This window comes from Spermophilus citellus (assembly GCF_964194105.1).
Source record: "Spermophilus citellus genome assembly, chromosome: 13".
Lineage (NCBI taxonomy): Eukaryota > Metazoa > Chordata > Mammalia > Rodentia > Sciuridae > Spermophilus > Spermophilus citellus.
Window position 1 is genome coordinate 76,811,967 of NC_138193.1, and position 18,165 is coordinate 76,830,131.

The window sequence follows — 18,165 nt, forward strand, 5'->3', positions numbered from 1 at the left end:
CAAGTATATAAAAATTCACTTAAAATAGTGAAATTTATTTGTATACTGAATATGCTAACACCTAAACAGACATTTTCTTATTACACACAGTTTTATTCAATATTTTTCTGGAAGTATACAATGTTATAATACAAGTTGGTTAGCAGGCAATCTTGGTTTGTTAATAGGTAATTGAAGTACTTTTCTTTTATTAGACCTTTATAGTTATAGATAGTTTGAGATACTTATGAAAGAGGTACAATACTAAACAATGCTATTGGAGTTTGACTATAATTCTCCCAATCCGATTGTTTACTCATTGTTTGATCCAAATATTTTAGCCATTTAGGGTGTCCCTTGATGTTAAATTTTAGCTCCAAAAAGTACAAAGGAATCACATGACCAAGACCATGTATTTATTTTTTCCTCTTATGTTTTCTATGAATCTACTTGCTTTGGATGTCTCTGAGACCAAAAATCAAATCATTCTCATATAGAATGTCACTTGTTAAAAATTAGTTCCTATAATTCTTTGTGGTGAAAACATTTTTGATTGGTAATAAAAATTGTGAAAATTGATTTATTTTATGAATAAATGAATCATTTAAGAGTAAATTGCTTATTTTATGAAAAAAATTAGTTTATTCCCATTTTAATTCTATGTAAGATAAACACTTTTATAACTCCCTCCCTATCTTTGTTTTTACACTGAGAACAATCTATTAACCCACCTCCGCATCTTCCCCTCTTACTTCCAAATTTGATTAAGCAATAATTTGGGGGAAAGCAGGAAGGGCAGAAGTTTGAAATAAGAGTTCTCTTAAAAACAAAGATTCTTCTGTTAATGCTCTCAGATTTCATGAAAGATATGCAACAGTCTTCCAAACTAGATACGAAAACAGATTTGAACTGTAAATCTAGTAACATGGCTCTAAACCTACTTGTCAACATTCTTCAAGTTTCCCAACATTCTTTCTTTATATTATGTTCATCTTCAAGGAAAGAAACACATGTGACATAAAGGAATAAGGAGGTTTCTGACCATCCCATATTTTCCATCAGCTCACATCAAACACTTTGATACTTGGCATCTTCTCTATCTTATATAAGGTATGAACAAAAGTATTAGAGAACTTTGTTGGTTGATAAATTAAAATAGCAACATAAGAAAAAATCAAGATTTTTTTTATGTAAATGAAATGTTAAGATCCCTTTCAATTAGGTAGCTATCATCCACTGCTCTAGTATCTCCTATTTAGAAATTCTGAAGAAACTGCTAGCAGGAACAAATGATAATATTCCTTTGGAAATTTAAAAACCAAGAAACCTGGAGTCATAGAGGTACCTGTGGTTTCAAAGGCCTAGAACTCAGTTTAAAGAAAAGTTCTGGAGCCAGGCACAATGGTGCACGCCTGTAATCCCACTAACTCAGGAGGCTGAAGCAGGGGGATCATGAATTCAAAGCCAGCTTCAGCAACTCAATGAGGCCCTAAAGACTTAGTGATAACCTGTCTCAAAATAAAACATTAAAAAAAAAAAAAAAACAGGCTGGGGATGTGGTACTTGTTGGTTATTCAATCCTGGGTTCAAACCAGGGTACCAAAAAAAAAAAAAAAAAAAAAAGTTCTGGAATGACCACTAAAGCTAAGTCCCAGCTCCTCAAACCAAAAGTTGCATAGGAAAAAACAGTACCTGTTTATTATGTTTTCTACAGATCAGATTAAGTTCTGCAAGTTTGGGATTGACTACTGTGAAGTGCCACTGAAACTACCAATGATCAATCAAGCAATGATTCCTGAAACCAGGGGATACCTCTAGAGATACACTGACTTTCAAAGTTCCCAAGGAAGTCCCATTCTCCAGATGATGGCAAAATGCTGCTTGTAATGCTGCTGGGATGAAGAATGAATCTCAGTGCCATAGATGTTTAACAATCTGTAAGAGGGTACCAAGCACACCCCTCTTACACATAGCTTTGTTTTTTTTTTAAAGGAATTTTAACAATCAATTTTGACTCAGAAACATTCATTTTATTTATTTTTTTTTAAAGAGAGAGTGAGAGAGGAGAGAGAGAGAGAATTTTTAATATTTATTTTTTAGTTCTCGGCAGACACAACATCTTTGTTGGTATGTGGTGCTGAGGATCGAACCCGGGTCGCACGCATGCCAGGCGAGCGCGCTACCGCTTGAGCCACATCCCCAGCCCAAAGTTTTTAAAATTACTGTTTGTGAAAGGAGTTACTAATTGTTAACTAAACATCACAATAAATCATTTGGGCACCTGGGTTACTTCTAATAGTACTTAATAATCCCTCCTGCCTGTTCTCCTTCCCCGACCCCAAGTTTCTAAAAGGAAAAGAAAGGAGTAAAGAAATCTAGAAGCAACACAGAACTACTGATTGGTCAAGGCTTAGAATCACATACAAAGAATCATATGAAATACTTTAAAAAGTTACACTCTGCCTACCAACATAGTATATTCTTAAAAACACAAAAGAAATAAATTGACCAAATGACATCTTCATTTCTTAAAGCTATGCTGAATGAGACAGGAATTAGGCATTTTAAACATCAAAATGCACAGATGTATTCTTTCTTGAACTTTAACCTTAGTTTTTTCAATTCTTTCATGCTTGGGCTCTAACAAGCGTAAAATACTTTGTTAAATGCCTCTGAAATAGCATGTCTTGTTTGGTAAAAATCCATCTACCTGCATTTAGTAGGGGTAATGTCTTTCTGGCTAATGTACAGTGCACAGGGATTTCTATTCAGCACTTTGTTTACCTTCAGAAATCAAGCAGATGGGAAAAGCAGAAGGCAATAGCTGTGCACTTTTATGTAAGCCAAATGCTGCTAAGCCTTTTATCTAGGATCTCTAACCCTTGGCAGTATTTGTTTAAATCTCATTCAGACAGATCTGAGAAGTGGGATGAAGGTTTTAAGCTTATTTAAGTTCTTTTTCAAGGCTTACCTTTCATGACATCATGAAATCCATGCAGAGCAACACCAACATTTGTTAAGACAGAACTATAGTTTGTCCGAAGGAGTCCATCTGGTTCTGTACCTAGGAAACCAAAATCACAAACTTAAGCATTTTCCTGTCCACCATCTCCCTTTATTTGGAAGAAGAAACAGTGTAAAGATTACCCGTAATGTGTTGGAAACAATGGTCCTTAAAAACCTTAACATACATACATACATAATGGTGATAAATAAACACAGAAACATTTTAACTGGTTTGGATTTCTCATGTCCACAAACATTTTTAAGAACCAAAAATTAAATTTGCTAAGCCGGAATATGTCTTAAGAGTCTGTGAATTTTCATCTTGTTACTACATAACATGTTTCTCGTTTTTTTCATTCCCCACACATTATTTTTTGCTGAATATCACTAAAACATTATTATTCAAACACCATGGAGTTCTACTTCTGGCATAACAGCATGAGGGGCTCTCTGGATCTGCTCCCCACAAAACTGGTGATGACTACAAAAAAGCAATCATTCAAAGTTTCAGGAAATGGTTCTAAGGACACATAACAAATGAAGAAACACTCAGGAAAATTTGTAACAACTCAGCAAGAATAGCAAGAGTCCGTGGTATTTAAAACAAGACATATTGCTTCCCTTCCCTTACCAGCTCCTGGAGGTTAAGAAACACCATCTCAACCTCAAGCACACAGCACTCCAATTCTTCTAACTCCTGGCTCAGGGGCCGGAGAGCTCATCGTGTCTCCAGCTACCTGTTGCTAAGGCTAAGTTCTGGACAAATGCAGCCAAGAGGTGAGAAGTGTTCCCTTTCTGCCCAGCCCCTGCTCCAGAGATGAAGATTCCAGCTGAACACGGCACTGAGAATTGGGTCTCTCATCACCCTTGTCCCTGCTCAGCAACAGGATTTTCAAAGTTCCATCTTAATAATATTAAGTCTTCTGATCCACGAAGACTTAATGGCAGGCCAAGGAGTCCTAGTTTGCTGCTCTACCACTTCCACCAAGCTCTCAGAGAGAAGTGCAGCAACTGTCCCCAGCACTAGAACCATGGCTCAGAGACTTTTGCCTTGGGGAGAAGCAGTCCTGAAAATAAGAGCTTAAACCTCTTTTCAAAGGAGCTGACAGTATGTGAAGAAGTTCAAGCCTAAGGCTCTCAAAAACTGGAGCCTGTGGTAAAAGCACAGGAGCAACTTGTAGGTTCACTAGAAATTTAAGCTAAACTGTAGGCTGGCTTACCAGAGAAAACTAGAAAAGAAGTATCAAGAAAAGCCCTCCTGGGATCAGAACAAATTTCAAACATTGACCTCAAAACCTCTACCTGCTAGTTATATGCTAGGTCTATAACTACACACATAACTTTAAGATCAAATTTAATTGGATCATCCTGTTATCAATTTGTGCCCCAAGGCATTCTGGAAACACAAGAGTAATCAGCCAGGGTATAATTAGGAAGGAGACAGCGAAGGAGAGCCCTGCCAAAACCACTGTCATCCCAGATGACAGTGTGCATGTGCAAGGCTGAACCCTCTGAGAAGCAGCATCCAGGTATAAAACTTTTGCTCTAAAAACAAGAAAGTGGTGTTTAAAGAAATTAAAGGAGATATATATAAATGGAAAAACATGCCATGTCCATGGATCACAAGACTTAATGCTGTTAAGATGGCAATATTCCCTGTAAGTTTTCTAGGACTAGTGTTACAAAATACCACAAATGGGTGACTTAAAACAAGAGACATCTATTTTCTCAAAGTTCTGGAGGCCAGAAGTCCAAACTTAAAATGCTGGCAGGGCCATGCTATTACCAACAACTTCTAGGAGAATGCTTTCTTGCCTCTTCCAGGTTCCACAGACCCCAGGTGTTCTTCAGCTGGTAGTAGGGCAACCACAATCCCTCCTCTGTCTTTATGCATCATTCTCCCTTAGGTCTCTATCTCCAAATCTCCTTTCTCTTATAAGGATGCCAGTTGTTGTATTTGGGCTCTTCCAGTATTACCTTATCTTATTTGATTATACCTATAAACCCTATTTCCAAATAAAGTCATACACATACATACTTGGGGTTAGAATGTCACATATCTTTTTTGGGGATACAAGTCAACCCACTCTCCAAATTGATCCATAAATTTAATGCAATTCCCATCGGAATCCTAGCTGACTTTATTGTAGAAACTGACAAGCCAATACTAAAATTCACATGGAATTATCAGGGATCCTGCAAAACAAAACAATTTTGAAAAAGAAAAACAAAACAGGAGGACTCACACTTCCTGATCTCAAAAACCTTCTACAAAGTAATAACCATCAAGACAGTGTGGTACTGGCATAGGAGACATATAAGGAACAATGAAATAGAATCAAGAATCCAGAAATAAACCCATACATCTATGGTCAACTGATTCTCAATAAAAGTACCAAGACCATTTAACAGGAAAAGGATTATCTTTTCAACAAGTGAAGGAGGGACAACTGGATACAACACGCAAAAGACGAAACTGGATCTTTACTTTGCATTACAGATAAAAATTAACTCAAAATGGATCAGAAACCTAAATGCAAGAGCTAAAACCATAAACTCTTAGAATATAAGTCTTTATAACCTCAGATTTGACAATCAATTCTTATATATGACATCAAAACCATGAGCAACAAAAGAAAAATCAGATAAGGATTTCATCAAGATTAAAAAATTTTGCTCTTCAAAGGATACTATCAGGAAAGTGACAAGACAATTCACAAAATAAAAGACAAATGTAGCAAATCATACATTTAATAAAGAACTTGTATCTAGAATATATATTTTAAAAAACTCTTATAATCAATAGTAAAAAGACAACCCAATTACAAAAGGGAAAGGGTCCAAATAGATCTTCCACCAAAGAAAACATACAAATGACCAATAAGCACATAAAAAGATTCTTGACATCATTAGCACAGAAATACAAAGTAAAACCACAATGACTTATTGCTTCACACCCACTAGGATGGCTAAACTCAAAAAGATAATAATAAGTGTTAGGGAGAATGTGGAGAACAGAACTCTCAAACATTGTTGGTAGGAATGCAAAACTTGTTAGTAAAGCACTTTGGAAAACAGTCTAGCAATTCCTTAAATAGTTAAACATAGTTATCATATGATACAATTCCATCCTATCAGCATACACACAAACAAAATGAAAAGATATGACCACATAAAACTCACACATGAATGTCTATTGCATCATTATTCATAATAGCCAAAGCAACTCAAATGTCCATTACCTAATGAATGGGTAAATAAAATATGTACATCCATACAAGGGAATGTTATTCTGCAATAAAAAGGAATAAAGTTCCAATGCCTGCTATAATTTGAATGAATCTTGTAAACACTATGCTAAATGAAAGAAAACAATCACAAAAGACCACATATTATATAATTCCATTGAAGACCACATACTATGATTGCATTAGTATGAAGTATCTAGATTAGGCAAATCTATGGACAGAAAGCAGATCAGCAATTGCTTAGAGCTAGGGAAATGAGGAATTGGAAAATATAAGGGTGAAAGCTAAAGAGGTAATGAAAGTTATCTAAAATTACCTACTCATGGTGCATACGTCTGTGAATATACTAAAAACTATTGAATTATACACTTTAAGTGGGTAAAATGTATAACACATCAGAAAGAAAGCTGTTTAAAAACAAACAAAAAATCAGATTACCAGGAAATTTATAGCATTCTGAAATACATCACTGAAAATAAAGTTCACTAAAATTACCTAAAAATGCTTTTTTCAAATTAGGACCAAGAGAAACAAATGGTATCTTTACTACTAAAACTTCCCTGTGCTACCTGTTGGAAAGCTGCTACAAATTCTTATGACTTGCTCTTCTCCATTAAAAAGAGGAAGAGCAAAAAGGGGATGATATTTAATGCATGCTTTAATGCCTAATATTTTACATTCTTAATAATCCAAACATTACCTCCATTTTATAAATGGGAACACAGAGGCACACAGAGGTAAAATGTTTTGTCCAGGAGGCCAGAGGATTTGAATTCCAGTTTTTCTAACTCTAGATCCTAGTCTCCTCTTATTCTATCAAGCTAAATCATCTCCCCTTTCCAGGTTATTGTGCTTTTAAGTCCTTCAGTTTGAACCATAAGTAATAAACACACTTACTTGGCAAGGCGAGAAGAGTGACATAAGTCTGCAACTTCTCAAACACAGCTGTCATCTTTTTCATGTCCTGAGACAGCTCTAGATTTCTGGTTTTTAATGCAGATGTGCAAAGAGAAGATTCACATTCTTCTTCTAAACTAGGAACGGGCAGATTTTTTAAAAATGAGCATCCTGAACAACTTTCAATTAGCTATTAGAAATCATCTAAGTTCTCTTAATGATCATATCCAAATAAAGATTTTTGTAGAAAGAGAAATTTGACCTTATGTTTACATGGCTCCTTTTCATGCACCATGATACACAAAATTGCTTGGTGCAAATGCCAATGGAGTAACAGAGGACTAAAGAGAAGAAAACCTAGCTGGGCATGGTGGCACATGCTTGTAATCCCAACAACTCGAGAGGCTAAGGCAGGAGGACTACAAGTTTGAGGCCAGCCTCCAATAAAAAGGGATTAGGATGTAGTTTAGTGCTTAAGAGCCCCTGGGTTCAATTCCCAGTATCAAAAAAAATTTTTTAAAGAAAATATCAAGGCATATGCCTATCATCTTTCCAACCTGAAAGCAGTATAAAAGCATTAGAATTTTTTAAATGTTAAATATTTTAAATCCTTTATTTACAGGGAGGAAAAAAAAAACATTGCATATACTAAATTCCTAAAGAGAATTAAACAAGAACTATTACTACTGCCACTGCCACTAGCTGAGAGTCTCACCAAGAAACCTTTTTTAATATATGTAGTAGTTTCAAAATCAAATTTACTTAGCACGCATAAAAATACACTTTGCCATCAACAAGGTGGTGCACACCTGTAATCCCAGCAGCTCAGGAGGCTGAGGCAGGAAGGTCGAAAGTTCAAAGCCAGCCTCAGCAAGTTAGCAAGGACCTAAGCAACTTAGCGAGACCCTGTCTCAAAATAAAAAATAAAAAGGGCTGGGGAGTGGATCAGTGGTTAACCACCACCACCACCCCATTCAATACCCCTGTACCCCTCCCAAAAAAGTAATCATGAAAAAATATAGTAAGATAAAATTAAAATGTTTACTTCACATAATACTTTTGCAATGATTCTTTTTTTTGCAATGATTCTTAAACAGAATCTTATTAAACCCAAGCCAAATCAATAAGGTATATTCTATTTTAATTGTTAAACTTCCAGAGTTAATTTCCAAAAACTATTTTAACTGTAATGAACTATATAACATGTAAAGATCTGAATTAAATTATAATTCATAATTATTCATCTAAGTCATAATCCCCTAATTCCTAAAATTCCCTCAAACACATCATAGAATTTAATTACTGAAATACTTTGTTGGGTTATAATTAAGAAATAAAATATCTCTTAACATATGTTAATTTTTTTTAAATAGTAAAATGTTATATTTTCATACACCTTCTAAACCTTATTTTGCTAAGAATAAGTATATTCTAGCCAGGCACACGCCTGTAATCATAGCAGCTTGGGAGGCTAAATAAGGAAGATTGCCAGTTCAAAGCTAGCCTCACCAAGAGTGAGGCACTTAGCAACTCAGTGAGACCTCTCTCTAAATAAAATACAAAATAAGGATGGGGGGGCTGGGGATGTGGCTCAAGCGGTAGCGCGCTCGACTGGCATGCATGCGGCCCGGGTTCGATCCTCAGCACCACATACAAAGATGTTGTGTCCGCCAATAACTAAAAAATAAATATTAAAATTCTCTCTCTCTCTCCCTCTCTCACTCTCTCTTTAAAAAAAAAAAAACAATAAGGATGGGGATGTGGCTAAGTGGTTGAGTGTCCCTGATTTCAATCCCCAGTACCAAAAAAAAAGAATAAGCATATTCTTATCTCTTTTATGTTCAAGTACTATTTTTCTTTTTTTTTTAAACATTTGTTTAAAGAAAGTTAAATCTTAGGATGAAATAGAAACTTGGTGGTTTTAGACAAAAATTTAGATTAGTTTTACATAAAAAATAAAAATTTCCAAGCAGCATTATCAAATTCACACTTATATGTATTATTTTTTTCTTCCTTCCCGGAAATATTTAAGGTAGACCATTAAAGATTCCTAAATGACACATCCTATGAGGGCTTGAGTGAAGTTTTTCATTTAGAACTTCATCAATAATAAAAACAAGAGAATACCATCTCAAAAATACCAAAAGATAATAGATCCATATAGAAGTTAACTATTATAACTCTCTTCTCGATGTTTACAGCAAAGGGATAATCAAACCCCCAACATGAAATATTTCTTTCAATAAATGTGCCATTCACAATGACTGAAAATATTTCTCATAACATCATGTGGTTATAAGAGCAATCACAGTACAAAACTAATGAAAATAAAAATGTAGCTGATAACTACAATTCAGTTTTCTTAAATACAATTTTATGCTACTCAAGCATGGTTTTCCTTCTTAACAAAAGTCCAAATCAGCTGCAGCGCAGAAAAGTCCAGCAGATCACAAGAGGCACATGTTACTATTGCATTAATTTCAGCACAAGTCAGGTTCCACCCACAGTTCCCTGGCCTCCAGGAGAAGTACCTTTTTAATTGGTAAGGAAGAATCTTCCTAAGGAAACATATATAGGACGTTAGGTGCTCTGAAAATGTTTTCAATTTCACAGTTGTCTCCTGGAAAAGAAAAAATAATCTCAAAGTTAAAAGTGCAAATGGATAAAATGAAGTTCCCATTTCCAGAAGTAAAACAAGCAAGAAAATTACCAGGACAGTCACAGTATCCTCAGTAATACTTTCGAATAAATGAAGCATTCCTTCCTCAAGGGGGCGGACATAAGATGCATTTTCATGAAGATATTGTGAGAACTAATAAAGAGGAAAGAAACTGTAAATTAATTTACTGGAAAATAACAAACATCCTAAATGCTTTTTTCAAGTTTTCTGAGAAATTTGGCTTTTACCCGGATGGTAATACCTCTACTACCCCCAAACCTCATCCCATTCCAAAATGAGAAAACAGAAAGGGGTGACACAATAAACAACCAGGCATGGGAGGAAATGGAGAGAAGATAGGGCAATACAACCCAGCTCCAACAGGTGGCATTCCTCAAACACTTGCCTCTCCCAAGGCTGCCAGTTTGAAAAGGGAAAAAAAATAGTAAGATCTGAAAACCAATACATAGATTTTTGTGCTATTGTCTCATTTTTAAAAAAATAAAGCTTTTTAAAAATAGTTTATTATTTTTATTGTATATGATATTCAGGGTTAACAAATAACAGGAATGTAATTATTAAAAAGAGGACAGAAAAATTTTTATAATGATCACTGATATCGTATTATGGCTTAAAAGGACTGATTCATTATGAAGAATAGATTTCAAGAGCTATGGTTGCAGCTCAGAATGGAGCATATGTTCAGCATGCACAACCCTGGGTTCAATCCCTGGCACAAAAAAAAAAAAAAAAAAAAAAATCAGAAGAAAACTCCCAGAGTTATTTTAATTTAGAAGCAAAAGGGTAACTTTTAGCTATAAAATATTTCAGATAAGTATTCCATAATGGCTCCAATTTCAATTTCTCAGTATAAAAATGTAAGGTCTCATTCTGCACAAACATGATTCAACTGACCCCACTGCAAAGTATACAGATGTATTGTCCTGGGCAACTCACTCAATCTCTCTGGGCTTCAATCTTTATAGCTGTAAAAAAAAGATGAACTCTAAGCTTACAGGTCTCAAGGACTACTTTATGATTCTACGAAGAAGTTGAAATATTTTGGTCATCTTTTAACAAATGGTTTCTGAATCTTCTTCAATTTTATAAACTTATTAGAAAAATCATAAAGGGCCTTTCATAGGCTAAAACACCAACATTTTACCTTTGAGAATATTGAGGAAATACATGAGTTCTTCAAAATAATGAAGTGTCCCAGAGAAACTAAGGTCAACAAATTTGATTCTCACCCTGCATATAATACGGCAACACACTAAAATAGTAGGCAAAGAACCAATATAAAGTAGAAATTTTTTTTGGTATTATAGAAAGTATAACTTTCTATATGAAAATACAGAGTACTGTTTTTCCTATGCAGGTCTTTTAAAAGTTGTTTCCCATAGTGATATTTAAAGATCATTTCAAAGACCCAAATTTAATTTTATGAATTTCAGTAGATTCATGGAGTCAGACCAAAATTGATGAAAACCACCTTCTGAAGGCTCATATGTATAAGGCATAATGATGCTGATAAGAGCTAACCTTCACAGAGTTCTCATTATATAGCACTTTACACATATTATCTCATGTAATTTTTCAGACACACACAACTGTGAGGTAAGTACTCTATCCCTTCACTTTAAAGATGAGGAAACTGAAGCACAGAGAGATAAAATAAGTCTCCCAAGGGGACATAGCTGGACAGTGGCAGAATGGATTGGGACCCCAAGAAGTCTAACTCAAGTATTCAAGTCTTTGCTACACTAACTGGCACTTTGGGTATTCACAGATACAAATACTGCTCAACTGCTGGAAATACCACATAATACATGGTGAGGCAAGAGAACTGGGAAGAAGAATCACATAAAGTAGAAAGAGTGGCACTCATTTCAGATCACCACATTATCAAGCCCTCAAAGTATCAAGATCCCTCGACTTCCTTCCTGTGTGAGAGCTGGCCTTAAATATGGCCCCAATGATCCCCATGTATTCTTGTATACCACCCTTCTCACATTATTTGGGGGTTAGTTTGTGTGACCAATACAATGTGGCAGAAGTGATGGTATGTGGCTACCAAGGCACTGTATAACAGGCAGTGTAGCCTCCACTTCACTCTCTCTTGGATCATTCTCTCTGGGGGAAGTTAGCTGCTGTTTCATGAGGGCGCTCAAATAGTCCTGTGGAAAGGAGCATTTACTTAGAACCAGGCTTCCAGCCAACATTCAACACCACTGAGTGAGGGAACCACCTTAGAAATAAATCCTCCAAATCCAGTCAGATCTTTGGATGAATGCAACCCCAGTGAAACCTTATCAGAAATCTTAAGCCAGAGACCTTCCAACTAATTAGCTCCCAAATTTCTGACCCACAGCAACAGTGTGAGACAATAAGTATTTGTTGTTTGAAACTACTAAGTTTGGGGGCAATTTGTTATAGAGTAATACATAAGAAATACACTCATTCACATTTATTTTACCTTTTCAGTTAAATGAAATTTTGCAAGCCTAAATTCTGTTTTGGAATTAGCTGGGGAGAAAAAAAGGAAAGAAAGGAGCAAAATCAAGCAAGAAAAAAAAAAAAGCATATATGGACTGAAGTAACATTCAAACCTCTTCCTATTCCATGTTAAAAACTCACAAACCCTGGGCTAGGGTTGTGGTTCAGTAGTAGAGCAGTTGCCTCGAATGTGTGAAGCACTGGGTTTGATTCTCAGCACCACATACAAATAAATGAATAAAATAAAGGTCTGTCAACAATTTTAAAAATATTAAAAAAAAAAAAAAAAAACACCCTCACAAACCCTGAAAATGCCTTCTAGTTTGAACTGGATAAGCAGTTCCACCCCCGTTCCTCATCCCAAGAGGAAGAAAAAAACCTGTGTACCACACAAGTTTGATTTTTTGTTTTTGTTTTTTGTGTTTAAGCATGACCAAGGATGAAGGTTACACAGGGACCACAAATAGGAAGAGAGAAAAATGCAAGCAAATTAATCTTACCAATAATAGAATGGGATTTCTCATATGTCACCCCTAGTCAAAAAGTTGCCAAGGCTTCAATTCTATAAATAAAGTGAAGGTCTATGCCTTAGTCTACCCTCAGGGACCCCCAGGCCCTCTCTACTTTTTCTCTTTTCGATCTTACCTCCCATTCCTCCCCTCTATGAACACTGGCCAAGACTACTTGTTCATTTCTCCTCTATCTCTTCCTGCTTCCTCCTTCCTGTTTCCTGATTTTGCTCCTGCAGTTCCCCTTTCTGGGGGAAAAAAAATATCCATCCCTCTTCTCTATCCTATTTGAATCCAGTTCATTCTCTAAGATCCATTCAAATTCCTAAAGAATCTTTCCCAGAGGATACTACCCATGGCAATCTCCCTTGCTAAGGATATCAGATACCTTATTGGCCACATCCCTCATTCACGCACACTGAGGTCTTTCAAAAACTCCCCTAGTATTTCAATTCTTAAGAATCTCCATTTCTGCCATATATTGCCTTGAGAGTAAAGACAATGACTTGTGGTTTTTTCCACATCCTCCTCAGTACTTGGCTCATGCACAGAAAGTGGTCTGAAAATACACAGCTCCCTATTTGTTCTCTCAATATGTTCAAGGCAACAAAAAGCATTCTAAATTAAATTTACCTTCTGATTCAATGGTGATATAGTGTCTATGGCAGAATCAACAGGAAAAATCTGAATCCTCTGTTCTGTATAGGTGTGAAAGTTCAGAAGAGCTGTCACAAGATCTTGAACAAAAGCCAGGGCCTGCCCAGCAATATCTCGCATCTTCAGCTTTAAAATGAAAAGTGCACTCAGTTGAGGTCACCTAACAATTATTATTCTAAAACAACTTTATTAAGCCTATTCTAGAGAAAACCCTTGAATTCTACTGTGATGGTTCCTTATTCATTTGATCCTATCTGAATTTTAATATTCCTATCTAAGTAAATTAGAAAGATACCAGTCTTTGGCAAACATACCCCCGACCATTTAACCCTGGCCATTTAAGTGCAAGGTCCAACAACATTAAGAAAAGCATGGTTCAAAAATTAAGGTATCCCATTATTCAGTTCTAATGTTACCAGATAAGAGAGACATCAAAAATTTGTATTACTCATTAATTCACTAAAAAGCAAATTACACAATTTAAAGCAATCTATGAGAAAGTAAAGCAATGGTTTAGCACACTGAATAGAAGCCAAAGAACTGATTCTTGTTTCTGGAAAGTTTAACATACTGACTGAAATAAAAACAGAACTTTGTCTTTTACCTGATGCCTCCTATTGTGGAGTGGAACATTGAGCGCGTTATACTGACTATACTCTACAAAACAAAAATGAAGCGCATTAGGTCTCTTGTTTTAAATTTACAGAAAAACAGCTTAACTACAAACTAACAAATGCTCTGCAGCAAAATCAGCTTCACATGAGAATTTTTTTTAAAATATTTATTTTTTAGTTTTAGGTGGAGACAATATCTTTATTTTATTTTTATGTGGTGCTGAGAATCGAACCCAGTGCCTCACACATGCTAGTCAAGCACACTACCACTTGAGCCACATCCCCAGCCTAACACATGAGAATTTAAAATGATCAGCAACATAATCACAGTATGGGAATAACAAAATTTATATGAAGTCAGTAGTTTCTCAGATAAAATGATACTTGTACCTTTTTTTTTTTTTTTAACTTCAGGATAGGAGAACAATTTCTGTGTTTCCACTTCTAAGAAATAATTTTAAATACTTTTTTGGGGCCTATCAAGATTATTTAGAAGGGCTCATGATGTTCTTGCTATCATCACTCTGGCTTCTATGATAACCCTGCACACAGCAGCCACATTAATCCTCCAAAAAATACCAATTTTTAAACATTACAGTGTTCAGAAATCTGTCACCATCTGCTACTCCTGATTCCAAGGAAGCAATCCTCACTTTCTTGGGATGGTTTCACTGTCTTCCTCATGGTCCCGCTCTCAATGCTCCAATCTGTCATCAACCCCTGATGGCTTCCTAACACCTGGCCTCACACTTCCTACACTCCTCATTTTAATGATGTCATCTCTACTCACCACTCCATCCAATCATACTGCTGTCCTCTGCCATGTCCTCAGTCAGAATGCCCCAGGCCAAAGTCGGATTCTGAAAGTTCCTCCACCTTTCTCACCCAACGCTCTCTAATGCCCCCACTGCTATGCATTCCCAGCTTCCTCTCTGTCCATCAATACTTCTCCTATCAACTCTGATGGAGTCCTGCTGCTCCTCTGACCCCAGGCCTTGTCCAACAATGCTTTCGCTAACACAAAACCAGAGCTGGGTCTGCTATAATATATTTTGCCTAACTGCAGGGGAGCATCAACTCCACTCTGTGATCCAGGATTTCCTTGCTGTGTTCCTATGATACTTCCCATGATAGCCACTCCAACCTTTTCCAGTTTAAGCCCTGGATACCATTCCTCACCTCCACTCCTGCTTCATGGATGGGATGGCCTCCCCCTTGCCATGCTAAGAGCACCAGAGCCAAAATGAAAGGGATCTTACCCTGCCCAGCTTCCATCTCAGAGTCTGTGGCTCACATATCCTTTCCTCAGCTAATTCTCCTCTTGGGCCCTTAGTAACAGCTGCTCCTGACCTGCTCAGGGACAAGATACATCAGTCCGTCCCTCCCTCCTTAGTGTCACCTCATTACCAAAAAAAAAAAAAAAAAAAAAAAAAATGTTGCAGCTCACTTACCTCCACAGTGATTTCTCTTTCACCTATACCATACTTAACCTACTGTCCTCACCCAACCTCCATGCACACAAACTTTTCTTTTACTTTGCTAGTCTGTTAGGCTCTCATCTATTTCCATTTCCATTTTCTTCATTCCCATGGCTCAAAAAACAGAATTGCCTATTTCCCCATCACCCATTCACCTACATGGAAGCATTACCTCAAAGGTTTCTTAGTCCTCTCAAAGTCACAAAATCAAATCACTAAAACCAGCTGCCTCCACCACCATTACTCTTATGACCTTTCCACATTAATATGCAGAATTAACCAACACCACCTGGATGAAACACTTTCTTCTCCAGATTCTATTTCATTCCATTTCTCTAGCTTCTCTCCCCACCCCCACACTTCCACCCCCATCACTGAGCTGGAGAAATCAACACAGGCAACTGACCATGGTCTGAAACTAGAACCAAAATAAACCTTTCCTACATTTAAGTTTCTCAGGCATTCTGTCAGATAAATAGAAAGCTAACACATCTACCTTCATTAAATTTTTAAATTTTATTTATTTATTTACTTATTTATTGGTACTGGAGATGTAACCCAGGGGTGCTTTACCACCAAGCTACATTCTCAGCCCTTTTCATTTTTATTTTGAGACAGGGTCTCACTAAGTTGCTTAGTGCCTCACTAATTTGCTGAAGCTGGCTTTGAACTTGTAATTCTCCTTTCTCAGTTCCCAAATTGCTGGGATTACAGGTGTGTGCCACCACACCCAGCTCATATTTACCTTTTATTTCTGTCAATGAACCACAATCTTTCCCCTTCACTGCCTCTTTCTTCCCAACCTCCCTGAAAGAACCAAGCTGTTCTTATTCCTTCCACAAAATTCCTCCACAGTGACTTCTCTTGCACCTGTACCATACTTAACCTCACCCTGTCCCCCATTCACACAAACTTTTCTTGAGCCTGACAGCCTAGGACCAAGCCTCCATGATGGCACACCAGAACTATCATCACAAAAGCCTCAACTTCCCTTTTTCCCACTCCAAGGCAATCTACACTCTATCACTGGATTAGCCTTGTGGCGTACATGAATCTCATCAGGACAGTGCCTGGCTCAAAAACCTCTCCAACAAACAATGGCCTTATAAACAAAATCCTAAGTCCATAGCCCAAAATTCTAGGGTCCACTCCCACTCTCCCTTTCAGAACTAACTGTAACTGCCCTCTGCATCCCACTCCTAACCCCCATTACACTTAATTACTGTTCCTGGGGTCATGTTGGAACTCTAGGCCCACATATCATACTCCGCACAAATTCTCTTGCTTGTTCTCCCTCTTCTCTGTCCAATAACCTGCTTACACACACACAAGCCTGACTCAAGCACACTTACTCTGGGAAGGCTTTCTCAAACACCCACAGAATAATGTCACTTTCCTCTAAAACTCCAAGTGGTTCTTCATGGCACAGTCTAGCTTGTATTTTCTATACAGACACTTCTATATCTATCTTTGCCCTATAGACCATAAATTCCTTGAGGGTACAGATTCTGTCTTACAAATGTTTGCATCTCCTATGCTACCTACCAATCTAGGCACTCGGCAAATGATCTCTAAATATTTTGGGAACTAAAAGTAGCTAATCCATATGTGACATAAGGACCTAAAACCAAGTGACAACTAGTATTGTTAAAGAAAGGATGAAGAGATTCAGGAAGAAGTTATTAGCACCTGATGACTAACCAATACAAGGCTTCAAATAAAAAATTTAATACAAAGATTTCAAATTCAAGGAAGCAAAGTATGCTAATTTTTTTAATTTTTCTTTTTTTGGAGGGGCGGGGTACCAGGGATTAAACTCAGGGACACTCAACCACTGAGCCACATCCCCAGCCCTATTTTTATATTTTATTAGAGACAGGGTCTCACTGAGTTACTTAGTGTCTCACCTTTGCTGAGGCTAACTTTGAACTTGAGATCCTCCTGTCTCAGCCTCCTGAGCTGCTGGGATTATAGGCGTGTGCCACCTCACCCAGCAGTATGCTAACGTTATTTACATTAATACAGAAGCTAGAAACAGATGTTGTTTTCAAAGGGGGAATTTAGGTTTTTGATACAATAATGACAAATGCTTATTTTAGTGTTGGACCAAACTACTACTACTATTTTCCTGTGATTTCTTCTCTTTTCCCTCCCCCCACCCACCCACACACATACACACACTCTCTCTCTCTCTCACTCTGGTCTTCCCTAAAAAAAATTTAGGGGAAGTAAAAAAAATTAATTTCAATCATGTGATCACAGAAAAAGAAAATGTGCATTAATTTAAATATAAGTTTCAAAATCCAAACAAAAATTTTCTTCACTTTCAAGATCTTGACTTAATTCTTACACAAAAGTTACTAACTTGACACCTATTACAAATGTAAGGTATTATCTAGTTTTTCATTTGTTTTTTGCAGTAATGGCAATTGAACCCAGGGCCTTACACATGCAAGGCAAGTAATCAAGTGATACACCACTGACCTATATCCCAAGCCATTTTTACTTTTATTTTTGTTTTGTTTTAGTGTTGGAGACTGAACCAGGAGCAATTTACTACACAGTTACATCCCCAGCCCTTTTTATTTTTTAAATTTGAGATAAGGTCTCACTAATTTACTT

The 18,165-nt window shown here is 36.7% G+C and overlaps 1 protein-coding gene across 1 annotated transcript in view; it reads right to left on the reverse strand.

Annotated features, from left to right (window-relative positions):
- PPP1R21 (protein phosphatase 1 regulatory subunit 21) overlaps positions 1–18,165 on the reverse strand; it is a 67,782-nt gene that overhangs the window by 27,811 nt on the left and 21,806 nt on the right. Inside the window, exons 8-13 of the mRNA XM_081264058.1 lie at positions 14,056–14,108; positions 13,428–13,577; positions 9,841–9,942; positions 9,662–9,750; positions 7,131–7,267; positions 2,951–3,043 (exon numbers count right to left, since the gene is read on the reverse strand). Coding sequence (XP_081120184.1) covers positions 2,951–3,043; positions 7,131–7,267; positions 9,662–9,750; positions 9,841–9,942; positions 13,428–13,577; positions 14,056–14,108 — 624 coding nt within the window. The remainder of the gene's footprint in view (positions 1–2,950; positions 3,044–7,130; positions 7,268–9,661; positions 9,751–9,840; positions 9,943–13,427; positions 13,578–14,055; positions 14,109–18,165) is intronic.